At 45.0% G+C, this 20,305-nt stretch overlaps 1 protein-coding gene across 2 annotated transcripts in view; it reads right to left on the reverse strand.

Moving 5' to 3' along the window:
* The window catches only part of HPSE2 (heparanase 2 (inactive)), a 2,071,112-nt gene that overhangs the window by 1,758,394 nt on the left and 292,413 nt on the right, over positions 1–20,305 (reverse strand). For both annotated transcript variants that reach the window (XM_069239663.1, XM_069239662.1), the window contains exon 3: positions 16,128–16,289. In XM_069239663.1, the coding sequence (XP_069095764.1) occupies positions 16,128–16,289 (162 nt within the window). The remainder of the gene's footprint in view (positions 1–16,127; positions 16,290–20,305) is intronic.

Consider the following 20,305-nt stretch of genomic DNA (forward strand, 5'->3'; position numbering starts at 1 on the left):
CCAAGAAGGGCTGATGAAGCTGCTGGAGTAGCAGTGCTAGGCACAACAGGCTTCCCGGCACTCCATCAACAGTGTGCTTTGTGGCAAGAGGGAACGTCCGGTTATCGGGAGGAGGGATGGCTGCGTAATGTGCTGAACTCTCATCTGCGGTGATGTGATCTGGGGAAAAACTGCTGATTTTTGGCCTTGCAAACACTGTGGCTTTAGCTTCCCACATGTTGAAGGCCCTTGGGTCTTTCGCCTGTCAGAGACTAGCCAAAACTTTGATTACTGCCGGTAGGAGTCCAAGGGGTGGAGTGCTACCAAAACAGGTGGCTGGCCCCTTTGGGCCATGCTCTTGTGATCAGACCCATGAACTACCACTGCCATCTGGATGAGTACTACGATGCTGGGAGGGAGCATTGCTCCTGTATTATATCTTCCTGTGAGGGCCATGCTCGTGTGATCAGGCCCCTGAACTAACACTGCTGTCTGGGGGAGTGCTGCTATGCTGGGAGGGAGCATTTTTCTGCATTACGTCTCCCTGAGAGGGCCTTCCAGGTGGAGAGCGGAGATGCATACTGCCTGAGGAAGCACAGGAATGCTGACTGGTGGCAGTTGGGCTCCTGGTGAGATAACCTGCAGACAGGCACTGGAGGTCCCTGGAGGTGGCATGTATGGCATCGGAAAATCCAAACCCATAAGAGCCCTTCACCCCCCCCGGGAAGCCTGGAGCCACAAATGCTGCAACCCCTGTTGCAGAGTCCGCCCTGGCAGTGACAATGCATTTGTTGTGCCCGACCATCTCCAACTTCCCCATGATAGAGTACTGGTGGCGATAAATGCCTCTAAAGTTGCACTTGAGACCAAGATAAATACAGTGGCCCTTGAGATGGAGGTCCTTGAGCGGATTATAGGAAGTTGGCTGAAAAGGTGAGAGCGAATGAAGAAAGCCTCAAAGAGCTGAAACCAGAGAACAAAGCAACACAGTTGCAGTTTGGGGCCCTCACAGAAAGTCTCACAATTTGAAAGAAGAGCAGAATAAGAGGCGGAGAGCAGGCAGGCAGAGAAGAAACAGGGTAAATATTGTGGGCCTCCCGGAGGGACTGGAAGCCTCAGACATGATTGTCTATCGTAACAATTGGTTACACACTGACGTAGCCTCTACATGATTAACACAATCCTATGTCCTGGAACGCGCAGACAGAGTGCCTGCCCTGAAGTCTGCACAGGGTAGACTAAACAGGACGGTGGTGGACAAACTGCTACATTATCAGGATCACAATCTCCTGTTGCAGAAGTCCATTGACCAAGGCCCCTATACCATCAAACATTTCCCAATCATTTTCTTCCTGGACTTTGGCTGTGCAATTGAAAAGGGCCTCATTCTTGGAAGTGAAAAAAGTTCTCAGGGAGGCAACTATACAATACACCCTAAGATCCTGAGCCCCAAGGGTGCAGGTTCAGACGGGAGCCTGCGTCTCTCACCAAATAATCAATATTACATTCCACACAATAGGTAGTATTGCATTTCTAATGAGAGGAACTGGTGTACTCCATATTACATGGCTGTATAAGGCTCTCAAGGGTATGGCACGGAAACACACCCTTAAGCCAGGCTGAAATAGGCATGATATACCATATAAGGAATGTGACCAGGCGTGGCTCGCGGGAGGGAAAAGGGGTGGTGTGTGGCGGGGCTTGTGGAGACCAGAAAAAAAAAAACTATAAAAATAATTTAAAAACTTACCTTTTTCCTGTGCCGCTCCCATCTGCTCTGCTCTGCCTTGAATTGCAGGCATAGGCTCCCAGCCTGCCCTGCGTCTAATCCTACTGCTGCTTTCATGCTGCAGGCATGCCACAATGCTTTGAGGCAGTGTGGGAGCCTCTGTCTGCTCTCTCCAACCAGGCAACGGAATTGCCGAGTTGGAGAGAGCCTAGTGCGCATGTATGTTTGGCCAGCCCGAGATGGCCAGCCAAACATACATGCCCCTTTTATAGTAAAAACACAATAAACAGAGTTTATTATGTCTTTACTGTAAAGGTTTTGCAGCTGCTGCTGCAGGCAGGGGAGCAACGCTCCTCTGCCACAGCAGAGGAGCCACCCCTGAGTGTGACTACATTTTAGAATACGTGCAAAAAGTGTCCTTTAATGCGAGACTGAACACCAAATCTACATTATGCCCCAGAAAATAGGAGACATTTATGGAAATGAGGCTAGGTGTTGCCCCAGGTTCTTGCAAAGGTAAGCTAACATTTTACACATGGTCTGAAGTTGCCCTGGGTTGCAGGAGTACTTTAACACCCTGGGGAGACCCTGAGCGGAGACCTAGGCACGACACCAGAAATATGCTTGTTGGAAGTCCGCAGACCAAAACCAAAGAAAGCTGGCAACAAATTTCTCAATTTCGCTGTGGCCTTGGCCAGGAAACAAACTGCTAGGACCTGGAAATCACTGATAGGCCTGACATGTGCTAGATGCAAAACAGAGTATGAATATTGAGCTAGGTCAGAAGAGGAGGCGCTCCGAAGGGAAGAGATGAGTGGGATGCGTAGGAGGCTATTCTCTGGTACATGGAGTGAGATACTAAGCGCATGGATAGAATTCACAAATTCCAGCTCATTGGTCAATGTGTAGTGAGCAGGCACTCCAGCAAGAGGATTCCCACAGTTGAATACACTGCATATTTGGGGGGGGCAGAAACAGTACTGGGGCCCAGACAGAAAGGGAGTGAGACACACCTATTTCCTCCGCAACCATACCATACTTAAGGTAAATGTGAAACAGTTTGAGACATGAGTGTGCACCTACAACGTTTATTGTTTGTAAGATTAACCTTTACTGAACCTGATTGCTACAACTCTGTGAATGTCCTGGAAAATGCATAACAAAAGTAAATGATTGCATTCTATACACTGCATAAAATAATAAAAAGAGGTTTAAAAAATAATATGCAGATCAGCTCTTCATCATATATTTAATTAATTGTACCTCTCAGACACTTTTCTTAAATGGGTGGTGCAAGAACTGCTTCTCAGCTTTTCATTCTTCACCCTGGTGTCCCGCAATTTTCAGAGTTGACCCCTCTGGAACAGCTCTACTGTGCTACTTAATCACATGAGTCGCAGATCCCCGCATTACTATCTGCTCTGAACGACTGGTCTCAAAGTGGGCATACCCTAGACTAAATACCCTCAACATATTCCTACCACCTCTTGAAAAGATGTTCAAAGATAAAATAACTCCTGGGCACCTCCAACCTAAAATAGACAAATCTGATACAACAACGACAGCAGGGGGTGTGGATTCCGGGACCAATAATGCTGACAGAATGGGGACTGATAAAGGAGGGAGATCCCACTCCTCAAGCATGGCTACTATTCTGCAGGCAATCGAAAGTAACAAGAAAGCCCTGGAGTAGGTATCAGAGAGGTCGGTTCTAAAGTGATCTGTTTAAAGTAGTAGTAAAATGCAGATGGCAAGGTCACAGAGGCAGGATGCAAAATCTTTTGTGACTTGAAAACGGAGATGCATAGGCTCACCAGCAAAGACTCATTTAATGCATCATTGGCGATCCTCCTGGAGCCATTTGCCATGCCTCTAGACTTGGTTTACACATGCCTCTTTGTTGGGCACGTCTAATTATCCACCTTTTTGAAGGTGATGAGAAGGAGGTGATGAGACAGGTGGGGGGTTTGGGGAGGCCCACTAGGTTATTCTCACTCTTATTTCCTTCTCCCATCTCTCTGCTAAAGGGCCTGTATTGCTCTGGAGCAAAAGGAGAGTATCATTTAACCCGCTGTACTTGTGTATTATTTATTTTTTGTTTTATTTTGTTGTGGGCTGTATTGCAGAGTTATTATTGCATAGATCCAGAGAGGGTCCTCATCTTGTCCTGTTGGCGAGCCCTCCATACGCACTGAACGCAGATGCTTCAAGTTCTAGAAGTATGGGGTAGGGATTACGAAATTTTATGATTCTTCTCTATGTATTGTTTTTATATTATTTTACATTGTTTAGTTAGTACATAGCACCGATGGGCACAACGTAGGCCCCACAACACTAGGAACATGTCTTTAGGTGCTGGTTGCACTACTTGACCAATGGTTAACCCATAAAGAGACCTCCCCGGTAATCTCACTACTATTGTATCATGGAAAGTTGACAGCTTCTTGAATAAATTCAAGCATGGTGCTGTTCTTCAAATCTAGAACGTAATGAAGCAGATATGCTACTTTAAGAGACCCATCAAGAGATTCCCCTTCTTGCCTAGACATGGTTAAGGTAGAGTCTTTCATGCTGGCTTTGGAAGAGTGTTGCTTTGAGTTGCAATCCTTCTCTACAACGGGTTTCGTTTTACACACTCACAGGATGGCCTGATTCTCAGGACACCTATATTGGTGTTTTGGAAATATGGGAGGGCTCGCCCAGCTCACTTATTAACATTTATGCCCCCCTGCCTGCTTTCTAGAAGTATATTGGAAGTCTGATCTCAAAACTCCAGTGGGCTGTTTAATTGCTGGAAGGGACTTTAGTGATATTGCACACTAAGTGTTGGGCAGACCAGGAACCGTGGAGGTGCAGCACACAGCCTCACACTTTTTGCATGCTTCATGGCAGTGATGGGTTTGTGCCACAGGTAGGGTATATTCTATTGGCACAGTGGCAGCTATAGCTTCTAATCAAACCCTCATAATATATTCTCAAGGTTTGGCTATCTGCTAGTCCCCAAGTTAGAAATGGGAAATATAGGCGAGATACAGGTGTTGACATAGGGATTTTCAGACTACTCCCTGCTTACACTAACCTTGAGAGGCACAAGATGTCATGGTGCAGTAGGGTGGAGACTTTGTGCCTGGCGGTTGACAGAAAATGAGTTCAACTCGCACTTCTTAGATGAAAAGAAAATATATTTTGAGCTAAATGTTGTCTCTATCTGCTCTCCAGTGGTCCTCTGAGAGGCCTTTCAGGCACACATACTTGGTAGAAATGCCAGCTATATAGCGGGCCGAAACAGGTGCTGTCTACAGGATATTACATGTGTAATCTCTGAACTCCTGACTATGGACTTGCAACACCAGGCCATTCCAGATCCAACTCACAGGCATAACCTTGATCACCATAAGATTAGCGTCAGGCAGTTGTTGCTGGGAGAGGTGGAATCGGCTTGGTTGTCAACCCAAAGTCAAATCAGCCAATGGGGTAATAAAGACTCAAAAATGCTCCATTTGCTGTATAAACATAGGGAGTCACCTAGCCATACTGCTTCGATAAGACAACCTGATGGCCACGTGGTGAATGTCAGTCAGGTACTCAGAGAGTTTGAGAGTTATTATTCACTTGTGCTCCAAACGTGCACTCCCTGAGTCATTTACAAGTTCATATGAGACTTTCCAACTTGGAAACAACTCCCTAGGCAATGAGCCCAATTAGAGGGCAAGATCACTGAAGAAGAAATACAGAAGCCCTTGCTACACTCCAAGGGTGGAATCTCCTAAGTCCAATGGCTTTCCGACGGTGTTCTACAAACACATAGCTAAATACACTATCCCAGCGATGAGGGGAATGTTGGGTAAGACCCTGGAAAGCGTCCCTATGCCACCTGACCTACTACTACCAGATATAATAATTCCCAATACGGGTGCCCCACAGCATCTTTGTGGTTCATATTGCCCTACATTGCTGATCAATGTTGAGGCTAACTTTACCACCAAAGTCTTGGTAAATCGCCTAGCAACTGTTATTGAATTCCTGGTTCACCAGAATCAGTGCAGTTTTCTGCCTGCAAGATCAACTGAACATAACACACAAAGGCTCCAAAATGCAGTGGCACTTGTGGGCAGGGTGGATGGTCCATCAGCACTCTTTTTTATTTCAACTTTCTTTATTGGTTTTCATTTGACATTATCACAGCAAATACTTTACTGTTCGAGTGAAAGTAAGTGCAGCTTCTAACATGATAATAGCACAATTTCATATAGCCGCTGAATTTCATTGTGATTCTTTCAGATGCTTAAGCACAGTAACAGTACATAACTACAAGTCAAGAACAAGCATTATTAATATGCCAGGTTCTTCCCATGGTGTAACGCAGCACAAACTATGTTAAGTACAAGAAAGCCATATTGTGTAACTGAAACGTAAAGAAATTCGCAATATCTGTCATAAATGCAGTCTATATGGTGCATGATGTCTGCGTCTAGGCGTGATTCTGTGAGGCGTGTTAGATTCTGGTCTGCATGAAGAGGATTCAGGTCGAGCCACAATCGGCTAAGCCAGTCCGGCTGACAGGGTCGCAGATTCATCCCCCAAAAAGCCAGTCCATGCTACGTAGCTATTACTGGTCAGGATCTGAAAAATCACCCACTACTTCCATCCTCTGGTCAGCCAGGGGTTGTGTGCAGAGGCCTCTATATTCCTCCACACGTAAGGCTGCTCCTTTGGCCAGTGCCAGTTCACAACCTCTGCCATCCACCTTCTATGCAGCGGGCCAGTCGGATATTTCCAATGATGAACTACATCGCTGAGGGCTATACACAGAGTTAAATCCAATAATCTGTTGCCGGCTTTCCTTTCTGGTTGTCTGTTGTACAAGTCAAGCAGGCAGATATCTGCCCAGTGTAACTCTTGTCTATTCAGCGTGTGCTCTAAGTCAGCTGTGACCTGTATCCAGAATTGTGTCACCCCTGGGCAGCCCCACATCATATAGGAGGTCAGCATTAACAAGAGTGCATTTAGGGCATCTTAGGTCTGTGGTGTGCAAAATAACATTCAAACTGTGAAGTTTAAAGTTTCTGCACTGCAGGTAGTTCAACTGTGTCTGTTATATTTTATATATATATATATATATATATATATATATATATATATATAGATAGATAGATATTTATATATACACACACACACACAAACACACACTGTGTATTGCGAGTGAAGGTATACGAGAACGCTAGTGACTGCTTTCACTCCGTCCCGGTGAAAGATCTGCCAATGAAGACCTCCCATCTATTCTGTTACAGCCAGATGGCTGTCCACCGGTATAGCACGTACCATTTTCTACAACCAGGATATTAGGCAGCACTCGTGTCCAAACGTCAATAAGGTCTTCAGGAGATGAGTTGGGGCCTCAAGGTCATGTCCAGAGCTCTGAAAAATTGTTGTAGCGCTAGGGCCAGCGTCAAGTGGGTCAATAAGGATGGACTTCCAAAAAGTCTTTGACTGCGAACCATGAGGTTATTTTAAAAATGCAACAATAATTGTTATTAAAATATAACTGAATTAATTTTGATCGATTCTATGCATTACTTTTATTATTGACTAATGCATAATAATAAATATTTTTTCTTTGTGTGACTTTATTTTTTAATTTAAACTTCACAAAAATGATTTTAATCTAATTTATTATATTTCAATTCATTAAAGATTATTATATCAAAATTAGGTTAATAGTACTGTAGCATTTTGTATTTTTGTTCTACATATAAAATACATTTATCAAATGAATTTACATCAAATATTTTGCAAATTTCATTTTCAATTTAAAGAAACTTTTTTTGTATTTTTTCATTTACTTTACCATGCAGAGATATGCCCTCCTACTGTTTTATAGCAGCAACTTATACTTCGATTTGAAGTAAGCATAGTCAAAAGTGCAAATTACTCAAAACATTATGATACATTCCTGAATCAGACCCTGTCTGCTTGTAAAATCAGGATCAAACTCATTTTACCAGCAATGATGAAGGGAATTTTTACCAGGTGTGCAGGAATCCCATAGTAGTATGTGGCAACTACTAGCTATTCTCGGAGGAGTGTCACAGGAGAAGTCCTTGCAAATACAATGGATACTTACAAAGGTACAAAATTAGTTAGTTAGTTAAAACATTTCCAGTGCTATTTCCCACATATATATTCACTTCAAAACTTACATTTAAATGAAACAGAAGAAAGTAATGGTTTGAGTGTGGGAGAGTACACTAGAACGCTTCATTTTCACAGAAGGGTAAAGCATGAAAGAATAAGTTACTTACCTTCGGTAACGCTTTTTCTGGTGGATACATTAACTACCTGTGGATTCCTCACCTAAAGAATTCTCCCCTCGCGCCAGCTTCAACTGAAATTTCGTCTAGCTCTGCACGTCGACGATGACGTCACAATAGCCCGACTCCATGAGACGCCGTATGACGTCATCTAGGCAATAAGAAGCCCTCGTCGACGTGCAGACGTCAGTTATCACCATTTTTTACGTGCCTTAGAGGCGAACAGGTGAAAATTTGACCTTGAAGAGAACATAATCACATTCAAAGAAGTGAAAATGCAACATTTATTACACTAAAAATAACCAGAAATTAAATATGCCAGTCAAAATCAATCATGAGTACTTGAATTATCAAGATCAGAGAAAGAAATACATATATACATGCTATAACTATATACATAAAGTAGGTATATATATATATATATATATATATATATATATATATATATTTATATATATATATATATATACATATAAACGAAACAATTGGCACTCACCCAAGGATTTAGTGGAACAACCATTCAGGCAACGGGGAGGCGGGTGGGACCGTGAGGAATCCACAGGTAGTTAATGTATCCACCAGAAAAAGCATTACCGAAGGTAAGTAACTTATTCTTCTGATGGATACACCTACCTGTGGATTCCTCACCTAAAGAATAGAGTCCCAAAGCAGTACTACCTCCGGAGGTGGGTGCCCGAATCGTCAAACCAAGAAATCCTGCAGCACCGAGCAAGCAAAATGGCCATCCCTCCTAACCTCAGAATCCAAACAATAATGTTTGACAAAAGTATGGAGGGATGCCCAAGTTGCCACCCTGCAGATGTCAACCACAGGAACACCCCTAGCCAAAGCCGAAGAGGCAGCCTTAGCTCTGGTAGAATGGGCACAAAGCCCTACAGGTGGTTCTTTCTTAGCTAAGGAATAACAAAGCTTAATACAGAGAATGACCCACCTGGATAGCGTTCTCTTGTGGACTGCTCTGCCTTTCCTCTTCTCCACGTATCCAACGAAGAGCTGATCATCTTGCATGAACTCCCTCGTCCTGTCGACAAAGAAGCTCAATGCTCTTCGTGGATCCAGTCGGTGGAGCCTCTCTTCCTCCTTGGATGGATGAGGCGGAGGGTAAAAGGAAGAGAGAGTAATAGACTGCCCCAAGTGAAAGGGTGTAACAACCTTCGGGAGGAAAGCCGCCTTGGTCCTTAACACCACTTTGTCTCTAAAGAAGGAAAGGTATGGAGACTCTACACTAAGAGCCTGAAGCTCACTGACTCTTCTGGCTCATGTTATGGCTACCAGGAATACAGTCTTAAGAATCAGCAAACGCAAAGCACAAGAATGCATTGGTTCAAATGGCGATCCCATTAGAAATGCTAATACTAAATTAAGGTCCCACTGAGGCATAACAAATGGTGAGGGCGGAAACTTATTAGTGAGCCCCTTGACAAACCTCAAAACAATTGGAGATTTAAACAAGGAAGGTTGATCAGGGAGGCACAGAAAAGCCGACAGTGCTGATAAATAGCCCTTAACTGTGGCAACTGCACAACCCTTCTGTGCCAAAGAAGGAGCGAATTATAATATATCAGACAAGTGAGCCTTTAAGGGATCAAATCGGTTCTCTCCACACCAACGTACAAATTTAGCCCATCGACTTGCATAGATCGATTTGGTGGAATGTCGCCTGGCCGATAAAATAACATCCACCACTTCCGGTGGGAGAGAAAAAGCACTCTGATTGCCCCCTTCAATCTCCAGGCATGAAGGTGCAGACTCTGGAGGTGGGGGTGTAGAATCTACCCCTGCGACTGCGAGAGGAGGTCCACCCTGTAAGGGAGACGGAGCGGAGGGCACAGAGAGAGTTGGAGAAGGTCTGTGTACCACACCCATCTTGGCCAATCCGGGGCTATCAAGATGACCTGGGCCCGGTCTTGGCGGATTTTCCTCAGAACTCGAGGAATCAGGGGTATGGGAGGAAACGCGTAAAGTAACTGACCCTTCCAGGACATCTGAAACGCGTCCCCCAAAGCTCCTTGCACCGGATACTGGAGGCTACAAAATAACAGGCACTGCGCGTTCTCCTGAGTAGCAAACAGATCTATCTGCGGACACCCCCACATCTGGAAGATGTAAAGAACCAGATCTGGATGAAGACGCCACTCGTGGTCGACCGAACTGCGTCGACTGAGAACATCTGCACGTACATTCAGAACCCCGGCCAAATGATTTGCTACCAAGCAAATCTTGTGGTCCTGAAGCCAGGACCAGAGTCGAAGAGCTTCTCTGCAAAGAAGATACGACCCCACTCCTCCCTGCTTGTTTATATACCACATCGCGGTAGTGTTGTCCGTCAGAACCTGGACTGACTGACCGCGAATGGAAGGGAGGAAGGCCTTGAGAGCCAGACGTACTGCCCGCAATTTAAACAGATTGATGTGAAATCTCTGTTCCACTGGAGACCAAAGGCCTTTGACCTCCAGGTCCCCCAGATGAGCTCCCCACCCTAGAGTGGAAGCATCCGTTACAACTGTGGCCACCGGCGGAGGCAGCGAGAACGGCCTTCCTTGCGACAGGTTGCCGATTGCTGCCCACCACTGAAGATCCACTGCAGTGTCTCTGGTGATCGTGATCGAATCTTCGAGATCCCCTTTGTGCTGAAACCACTGCCTGTGGAAGCACCACTGAGGAGCCCTCATGTGCCAGCGTGCATGAGTGACCAGCAGTATCCCTCTTCTTCTGAGCTCTGCCGCTACCACCGCCACCACCTTTGTGAAGACTCGAGGTGCTGAAGGAAGACCAAAAGGGAGGACCGCAAAATGATAATGCTGCGATCCCACCACAAACCAGAGATACTTCCTGTGCGATTTGAGGATCGGAATATGGAAGTACGCATCCTTCAAATCGACAGACACCATCCAATCTCCTTCGTTCAATGCCAAAAGAACCTGTGAAAGGGTCAGCATTTTGAACTTTTCCTGCCTGAGGAACCCATTCAAAATCCTCAAGTCCAGAATTGGTCTCAACCGACCATCCTTTTTGGGGATCAGGAAGTATCTTGAATACCAGCCCTGACCCCTCTCCTGCTTGGGAACCAACTCTACTGCACCTTTTGCCATTAGGGATAATACCTCCTGTTGCAGTAACAGAAGATGGTCTTCTGAACAGAAGGATGGGTGGGGAGGGAAGGGAGGAGGGAACTCCCGAAACAGAAGAGCGTACCCTCTCTTCACAACGTCGATGACCCAAGAGTCTGATGTTATAAACACCCACATTGGAAGAATTTGGGCAAGTCTCCCCCCTACCGGAGACAAGTGAACAGGGATTGGTGGAGGACTAAGGCTGCTTTCCCTGCTGCACCCCTCCCGAGGAAGAGGAAGAGGCAGAGTGCTGCTGGGTTGCTCCTCTTGTACGTACTCTGCCCCTGCCTCTGAAGGATCTGTAAGGCAGGGAGCTTGCAGATTGTTGTGGTGCCTGGAATCTGCCACGAAAGGAAGAGCCACGTCCAAAACCCCTAAACTTCCTATATGACCTAAAGGAAGAGGAAGTAGCTGCCTGAAGTCCTAACGACCTCGCTGTGGCTCTGCTCTCTTTGAAACGGATGTTTGGAGAGGAAGTCCGGGTCACCTGGAGCCACACGATAGCGCCTTGCTACCGCCCTGTTGACAGCTGTAGAAGTCACAGGTCAAGGAGAGCCTCATTGAAGGGCAAGAGAGGCTCTGCCACCACCGAGGCCGGATGCAGCACTTCCGTCAAAAGGTTCCTTTTCACCTCAGCAGCCGGAAGAGGAAGATCTAAAAAGTCTGCAGCCTTCCTTATTACTGCATGAAAAGATGCAGCCTCTTCGGTATACTCCCCAGGGGAAGCCAAATCCCATTCAGGGGAAGTATCGATACCAATTGCAGTGTTCAGACCCTGAAAATCACCCAAAGGCTCCAAGATTTCGCCTTCCTCCAGATGTTGCCTGCTATATTCCTCTTCCTCCAGTAGGCGCAAAGCTAGACGTCTGGACCGGAGACTGGATTCGAGACCCGGCATCGATAAGGCGTCGGCCAACACCGAATATCTTCGGTGCCGTTCTTCGGATCCATCCAACGCCGGACCCTCCGGCGCCACAGGCACCTTGACAGTAGACTGGATCCATGGAGAATCCACCGGCACCTGAGTCGCAGATGTTTTAGGCGTCACTGGTCTCCTTGGCGATGCCAAGGGCATCGGCGCCGCAGCGGCTCCAGGCGGCAAAAATGGCATGAAGGGCGTCAGCTTGTAAGGAGCCGGAGCACCCAAATTAAAAGCTAAAGGGCCAGACGGACCCGCATGCCCTCCATCATGCGCCATGGTGGAAAAGATACTGAACATGGCATTTAAAAATGCCGCAGGATCCGTACCCGCCGCCGGGAAAGCTGGGTATGTTTGCGGTGTCGGCGCCGGCATAGAAACCGATGATGGGCCAGGCAACTCCTGCTCCGGAGAAGCCACCGGTTCTTGAAGAGGCTCGACTTCAAACACCGACAAAGGTGAAGTCGGAGTTGTAGGAGGCGGAGGAGTGACGGTCGGGCTAATCTCCCACGTCGGACGGCGCCGAGCTGATGGAGATGCAGATCTGGACCTGGACCAACCTCTACTCGATCGGCGCCGGGAGTCGTGACGGCGCTGAGAGTCTCCATGACGACGATGAGTCCTCGAAGATTTTGAAGAGGACTCGCTCCAATGCCACCTTTCCTTCCTCTTGTTGGACCGGGCCAGGAACAATTTAGCCTCTCTTTCCTTAAGCGCCTTAGGGTTCATGCGCTGGCAGGAACCGCATGACTCGACCTCATGGTCGGAACTAAGGCACCAGATACAATTTTCATGGGGGTCAGTGACCGACATCCGACCCCCACACTGGTTACAAGGCTTAAAACCAGATTTTCTTGGCTCCGACATTGTAACTACAGATGCGCAACTGTAGCTCCCTGTTAGCTTCGGAGAAAAACCGTTATTCGAAGGCACAGAAAAAAGGGAACTGACGTCGACGAGGGCTTCTTATTGCCTAGATGACGTCATAGGCTTCGCGTGGAGTCGGGCTATTGTGACGTCATCGTCGACGTGCAGAGCTAGAAGAAATTTCCGTCGAAGCTCGCGCGAGGGGAGAATTCTTTAGGTGAGGAATCCACAGGTAGGTGTATCCATCAGAAGTAGTTTTTTGGAGAAAAAGACATGAAAAGAAATAAGGAACAACATTTTTTTACATTTACTTTAATTTACTAAACCTACGTTTGAATGGCAGAAAAACTGAAATAAGTAAGATAGACTAGCTAATCCTGGGCTTAAAGAGTTTGCTGCAAAAATGGCAAAGGACTTTGTCACTTTTCTTACTCACTGGAAGGCACTATGCAAATCCTATGCTTAAGAACTCTAGTAGGAAAACAGACATTTGGGATGAGCAGTTTTACAGTGCATGTGGTGTTGTAAAGGTTTCCATATAAAGGAGCTGCTCACCATCTAAAACTATGAACTACTCAGAGTTCCCTGCTTCCTTTTTGCATAATGTATGTGGCACTTTAAGCCTGAAAGAGAATGGCTTTGACTTGTACTGATTGCTCCCTGACTGGACAAAGCTAAGTTTTTCTGACAAGCGCTAATTTCAACTTGGACTGAATGATGTTTTACTAATCAGCTCTGCATGGTTGGCACTAACAAATCCTATGCTTAAAGACTGCTGCAAATGGACCAAGGAATTTGCTACTTTTCTAGCTTGGCCTGGAAGGCACTATGCTCATTCTATGCCTAAAAGTTCTGCTAGAAGAAACAAACATTTGAGGTGAGCAGTATGGTGTCTGTGGTGTTGTAGAGTGTTCCATATACTGTAAAGGAACTGCTCTCCATCCATCCAGAACCTGGGAACTGGCCATAGTTCCCTGCTTCCTCTCTCTCTCTCTCTCTCTCTCTCTCTATATATATATATATATATATATACATATACCTAACTCATTGTAATAACAATTCATCCTTAAAGGCCTGTTACTTTCAACATACCTTTGTCACAATACATTTAAGTCAAGCCTTTTGACTGTATAATACATTTTCATAATAAATAGACCAGTCCTTTGTGATTCAACATTACTTTTCCTAATGAATCAATCAGGCCTACAGCCTTTATCGTTGGTGTGTCAACATAAGCACTCAGGCATACTGTTTTGAGCATAACCTTTCCCGCAAAACAATAAGCAGGCAAAAAGTGATAATTTACAAATATTTACAACATTACAGCTGGTACAACAATCCACAAAATCTCCTAAGAAAGCCTAACAAGGATTATCACAAAACATCTATATCCATGGTTTGTCAGGAGGGGGCAATCAATATGAAAACCTTTGCCTTGCAAAGAAATCTTGGAGATTCAATGAATGAAGTAAGACAGTTTAATAGCAATCCAATCCACTATTAAAGGCACATTGTAATTAAAATATATATTTTTTAAATAAATAACTCAGAGCTACTGCCTTTGTCATAACATTTCACAGTAAACAGATCAGGCGTAAGGCCCTGGTAGTTTTTCTTCAAATGAAACACTAAGGGCCTGATTACGACCTTGGCGAATGGGATACTCCATCAAAAACGTGACGGAAATCCTGCCCTCTGTTTTACAAGTTCCATAGGATATAATGGAACTTGTAATACAGCGGACGGGATATCAGTGTCCCATCTGCCAAGGTCATAATCCGGCCCTTAGTCTCTTGTCGTTATCATTGGCCTATCACCACAACCTACCTAGGTTATGGTGTACTAAGCATACGTTTTCCCAAGAGACTACCACCAGGCACAGTCATCAGCATACAAACATGTAGACAATTGCACTTGCCAAAATAATTCACAATTTATGCTAAAAAGATCCAAAAACGATTAGCATACTGCAGACCTACTCACAGTCTCTGTCAAAGAATGGATAATCAACATCAAAACCCTCACCTATCACCGTAATCTGTGTGCTTACACAAAACAAAATACCTCTCTGTAGGCTTTAACACAGTGTAATAAAAATCCATCTTAAAGGGTTCGTGCTTTTAAGAAATGTTTTTTCACAATAAGTAAGGCTTATTACCTGTGTTGTAACTTTAACTAATAAATTGATTACACCTATAGCATCGGACACAACTGTTTTCAAAGAACCAATGATTCCTGTGGTCCAGATTACTGCACTGGACTGTTACAATAACAGCTCAGGCCTACTGTATTGAACACAAGCTTTCCCACATGGCAAAAAGTGCAATACAAGCAGAAGCACACACATTCTACCCAATCAAAAGCTTGAGGAAATAAAGATCAACACGTGGGCAGATACCCAGTCCCTCTTTTAGTACAAGTTTTTCTTCTGGTGACCACATAAAGTATGATGACAGCTGCCTTTCAAGTCAGACCAAAAAATGACCAGAAATATTTTAATTGGGCTAATCAACTCTGATTCGTCATTTCTTAAATACATACTGATATACATGTATAGTTTTAAGCAGAGTATAGCCTTTCCACTGAACAATGTGTTGGTATCGCAGCTCTTTCAAACTATAACCTGCTAATTCAAACAACACCACCAGTACAAAACAGGTTGTGAAGCGGGTATGTTACGATCATTCCTTAAATAATTATTGGATTCGTTTAAAGTGAAAGTGCTGTAAAAGCAAATGTAGTTTAGAAGTGAGCAAACATAACTAATTAATTGGTGCAATAGGGCACGATACAGAAAATATAGCACCTTTGTAAGGAGTACCTTTGTTTGATATATTGTGCGTTTAATTAATTTAAAGAATACAATCACAGTTCGCTTTTAAGCAATTATATATGTAACATTATTTAAATTTCTCTGTTTGGTTTTTAAATGCATTGCAAATAGCAGTTTTAGTAATTAATGCCTACATTGCATTAACGTTAGACAGATTTATTTTTGTTGTTGTCCATAAAACTTACTGATATTTTGCATTAACGTTTAAAACTTTCATCACGACTTTCAGCACCTATTTAAAACGCAAGTCATTGTACTTAGAATAGTAAGCGTACATAAAGCTTATTGAAGAATTGTTATTTAAACGACAATTTTGTGAAATACCAGACAATATCAGCTGGCCTTGCAGTCTTACCTGTTAATGTCAGATTGCTATAGGTGTTTGAGAACTGTTCTTTTAGAAGAATCAAATGAATCTGAGCTGCCTTCTCCCTTTGTAATTCCAGCATGGTATCAGGATGTTGAGCAATATTGCATCCCTTTTGCTTGTCCAGAGATATGTCACTACGTACAATATCTAAGGGGGAATAATCACATTTAAAATTAATTTATCTTAACGCTCCAATAGTAGCATTCTTTTGTGATCAACGTATTGTTCAAACAGACCTTATAAGAGTTAAATATTGCTTAAAAGTAGAAATATTTGCAGTCAATAAAATTCTAGATGTAACCTTCGCTGAAAGCCTGCAACAACCTATACTTTTATCAACATGAGTTAGAAAAAATATGCCTCTCTTTATACCTCGCCTTTACAGTCCGGAATTCATGATCCAATCAGTGCCATTATACCATCCATCAACTCTTAACCATTATTAAACTGCCGTGTAAAAATAGGCAGCTGTCAGAAATGCTGTTGCGTAAAAGTAACAAGAATTGGCAATTGTCTCACTTTTTATGTTTTTTTATTTTTTAAGAGCATTTGGATAAAAGGAGGGAAGGAGATCATGGGCAGGAGCGTCAGGCAGCCATCTACAGTATATCTGTCTTGTAAAATTCCAAGATGGCCATCATATTTATAAGCAATGTTTTGCTCATCTGAAAACAGAAAAACAACTACAGACTATGGGGAATACAATTAAGCTCAGAGCGTTGTGAAAGGCTTCAATATAGTACTATTACAACACTTTTAAGCTGTAGGCATGACAAACAAGTTACTTACCTTCGGTAACGCCTTATCTGGTAGAGACATTTTCTAGCTGCATATTCCCTTTCCTTTGATTTCCCCAGACGTCAGACTGGATCGGGAAGATTTTTCCTGAGCAGTACTCCTGTGCGCCAATAGGTGGCATCGATCAGCTCCACAGGGTTTTGTTTATCCCCGAAGTGAGGTTGCAGTCACCTATATATATGCTACCTCGACGCACTGACTTTAGTTACTTTTTCACTACTTTTCACGCCAGATTGCTGAGCCATGAAGTACACTGACAGTGGTGTGTTGATACTAGGGCCCAGAAAGGGAGTATCCTTAACCCTAGAAGCTGTCTGCAGAGCAGTGAGCATGGGTTGGTGGGTAAAAAATCTGCAGCTAGATAATGTCTCTATCAGATAAGGTGTTACCAAAGGTAAGTAACTTGTTCATCTGATGTAGACTTCTGCCGCAGATTCCTTACCTTTGAATAGATACCCATACAACACCATCCCCGGTGAGGGGCAGTGAACAAGTTAGCTAAATTAGGGAGTACTGCAGGACCGAACGGGTGAAATACCCATCCCTGCACACCTGACTGTCCAGGCAGTAATGTTTAGTAAATGTGTGCAGGGATGCCTACGTTGCTGCCTGGAAGATGTTCAGGACTGGGACTCCACATGCTAATGCAGTAGTCGCAGCTTTTGCTCTGGTGGAATAATCCTGTAAGCCCTCAGGGGGCTGCTTCTTGGCCAGTGCATAGCAGGTTGTAATGCAGAGAACGACCATCGGGTGATAGTTTTTTCTGCACCAACTGACCTTTATTCACACCAACATACCCCACAAAGAGTTGGTCTTCTACCCAGAACTTTTTAGTGCAGGCAAGGTAGAACAACAAGGCTCTTTTTGGGTCCAGACGGTGGGGTCGCTCCTCCTCTTTAGAGGGATGTGGAGGAGCATACACAGTAGGCAAGGTGACAGATTGGCCCACATGAAATGGTGTCACCACTTTCGGGAGGAAAGAGGCCCTAGTGTGAAGCACCAGTTTGTCTGGGAACACAGTCAAGTAGGGAGGCTTGGATGACAAAGCCTGCAGCTCGCTCACCCTCCGGGCAGATGTTATTACCACGAGAAATGCTGTTTTGAGCGTGAGGAGCTGGATGGGACAATTGTGTAGAGGCTCAAAAGGAGCACACAATAAAAATGTAAGAACCAAATTAAGGTCCCACTGAGGTAAAATGAAAGGCAAAGAGGAGAACATATGTACAAGATCTTTGAGGAATCGATTTACAATAGAGGACTTAAATAAAGAGGGTTGGTCAGGCAGCAGCAAGAAGGCAGACAGAGCAGAAAGATAACCCTTCAGAGTACCTAAAGCAGAGCCCGCCTGGGCAAGGGTAAGAAGAAAAAGAAGGATTTCAGATAGAGAATCAAAAAGTGGGTTGCTAGATTTAGCTGTACAGTGGAACACACATTTCTTCTATCGGCAGACGTATATTCTTGGTAGAGGGATGCCTGGCTGCCAGAATGACATACAGACTTCGGGAGGAAGGTCGAAAGCTGTCAACTGTCACTGTTCAATCTCCACGCAAGGTGGAGGGTTGACAGGTTTGAGTGGAGGACCCTCCACTGCTGCTAAGACAGAAGATCCTCCTGAAGGGCCAGCCTGATAGGAGGATCGATGCTCAAGTGCAGAAGCTTGGGATACCAGACTCTCCGTGACCAGTCCGGAGCCACAAGAATGACTTGGGCCCAGTCATTCCTGATCATCTTGAGAACTCTGGACAGGATATGGGCATGGGTATGGGTGGAAAGGCATACAGGAGTCTGGTGCTCCACTTGAGGTGAAAAGAATCTCCGAGTGATAGCTCCCTTGGAAACTCCAGTGCACAGAACTGCTGACATTGCACATTCTCTTTGAAGGTGAACAAATCTAACCAAGGCTCTCCCCACTGCTGAAAGAGACCTTGCACCACCTATGGAGGGGCATGCCACTTGTAATCCGCTAGGCATCGGTGGCTGACTTTGTCTGCTCTGGCATTCAGAAAACTTGCTAGATATTGAACCACCAGGGACATGCCCTGCTGTTCCAGCCATGTCCAGAGAAGCAGGGCCTCTTGACAAAGAGTCCACAACCCCAACTTGTCCTGTTTGTTGCAGTACCACATGGACTGGAAGTGGTGTTGTCCGTGAACACCTGCACTAGCCTTCCCTTGATGGAGGGTCGAAAGGCTTTCAATGCCAGTCAGATTGCTCAGAGCTACAGCAAGTTGATGTGGAGTCCGGATTCCGCTGGAAACCAGGGCCCTCCAATCTCCACTTCTCCCAGATGGCTGCCCCATCCTAGGAGTGACACATCTGTCACCTCTGTGAGATCTGATTGGGAAAGGGAGAGGGGTCTGCCTCAGACCCAGATACGGTTTGTTAGCCACCACTGCAGGTCTTTTGCTGTTCCCTCTGAGATCTGGACCATGTTGGAGAGATTCCCTTGATTCTGCGCTCACTGGAACTTCAGGTTTCACTGCAGAGAACGCATATGCTATCTGGCATGTGTCAGAAGCAGGATGCAGGAGGCCATGAGGCCCAGCAGCCTCAGAGTCGTTCCCATTGAAATCAAGACAAAGACTGAAACATTGGTATCATAGCCTAAATATCCTTGACTCACTGCTAGAGAGGATAATCCCAAAACTGCACTGTGTCCAGAACAGCTCTGATGAAAGGGAGCTTCTGAGAGGGAGTTTGGTGAGGCTTCAGCCCATTTGTAGTGAACTTCAGTGAATGTAGGAGGTTTGCCGTAGTCTGGAGGTGAGAGACGACAACCAGTCATCAAGATAGGGGAATACTGGCACCTCTGATCTCTGCAGATGAGCTGCGACCACCACCATTACATTGGTGAACACCCGAGGGGAACTGATAAGATGAAAGTGGAGCCCCTGGAAATTAAAGTGCTTGTGGCCTACCATGAACCGTGGGTAATATCTGTGGGCAGGCAGGATGGGGGTATGAGAATAAGCATCCTGCAAGTCCAGCGCTACCAACCAGTCTCCTGGGTCAAGGGAAGACAAGACCTGAGCCAATGTGAGCATCTTGAACATCTCCTTCTCGAGGAAGAGATTGAGGGTTCGCAGATCTAAGACAGGCTGAAGAGCTTTATTCTTTTTGGGTATCAGAAAGTAGCAGGAATAACAACCACTGCCTACTTCTGAAATCAGAACTCTCCCTATGGCCCCCTTGGCCAAGAGAACCATGACTTCCTTGTGAAGCAAGGGCAAATGATCCTCCGGTAGCCGATCATGAGATGGAGGTACAGGTGGAGGGGAGGATTCGAAGGGAAGGGAGTAGACCCACCAAATGATCTGTAAGACCCATCTGTCTCATATTATGGACTGACAGTGGTGGAGATGTTG

The sequence above is a fragment of the Pleurodeles waltl genome, chromosome 6 (assembly GCF_031143425.1).
Source record: "Pleurodeles waltl isolate 20211129_DDA chromosome 6, aPleWal1.hap1.20221129, whole genome shotgun sequence".
In the NCBI taxonomy this organism is placed as follows: domain Eukaryota; kingdom Metazoa; phylum Chordata; class Amphibia; order Caudata; family Salamandridae; genus Pleurodeles; species Pleurodeles waltl.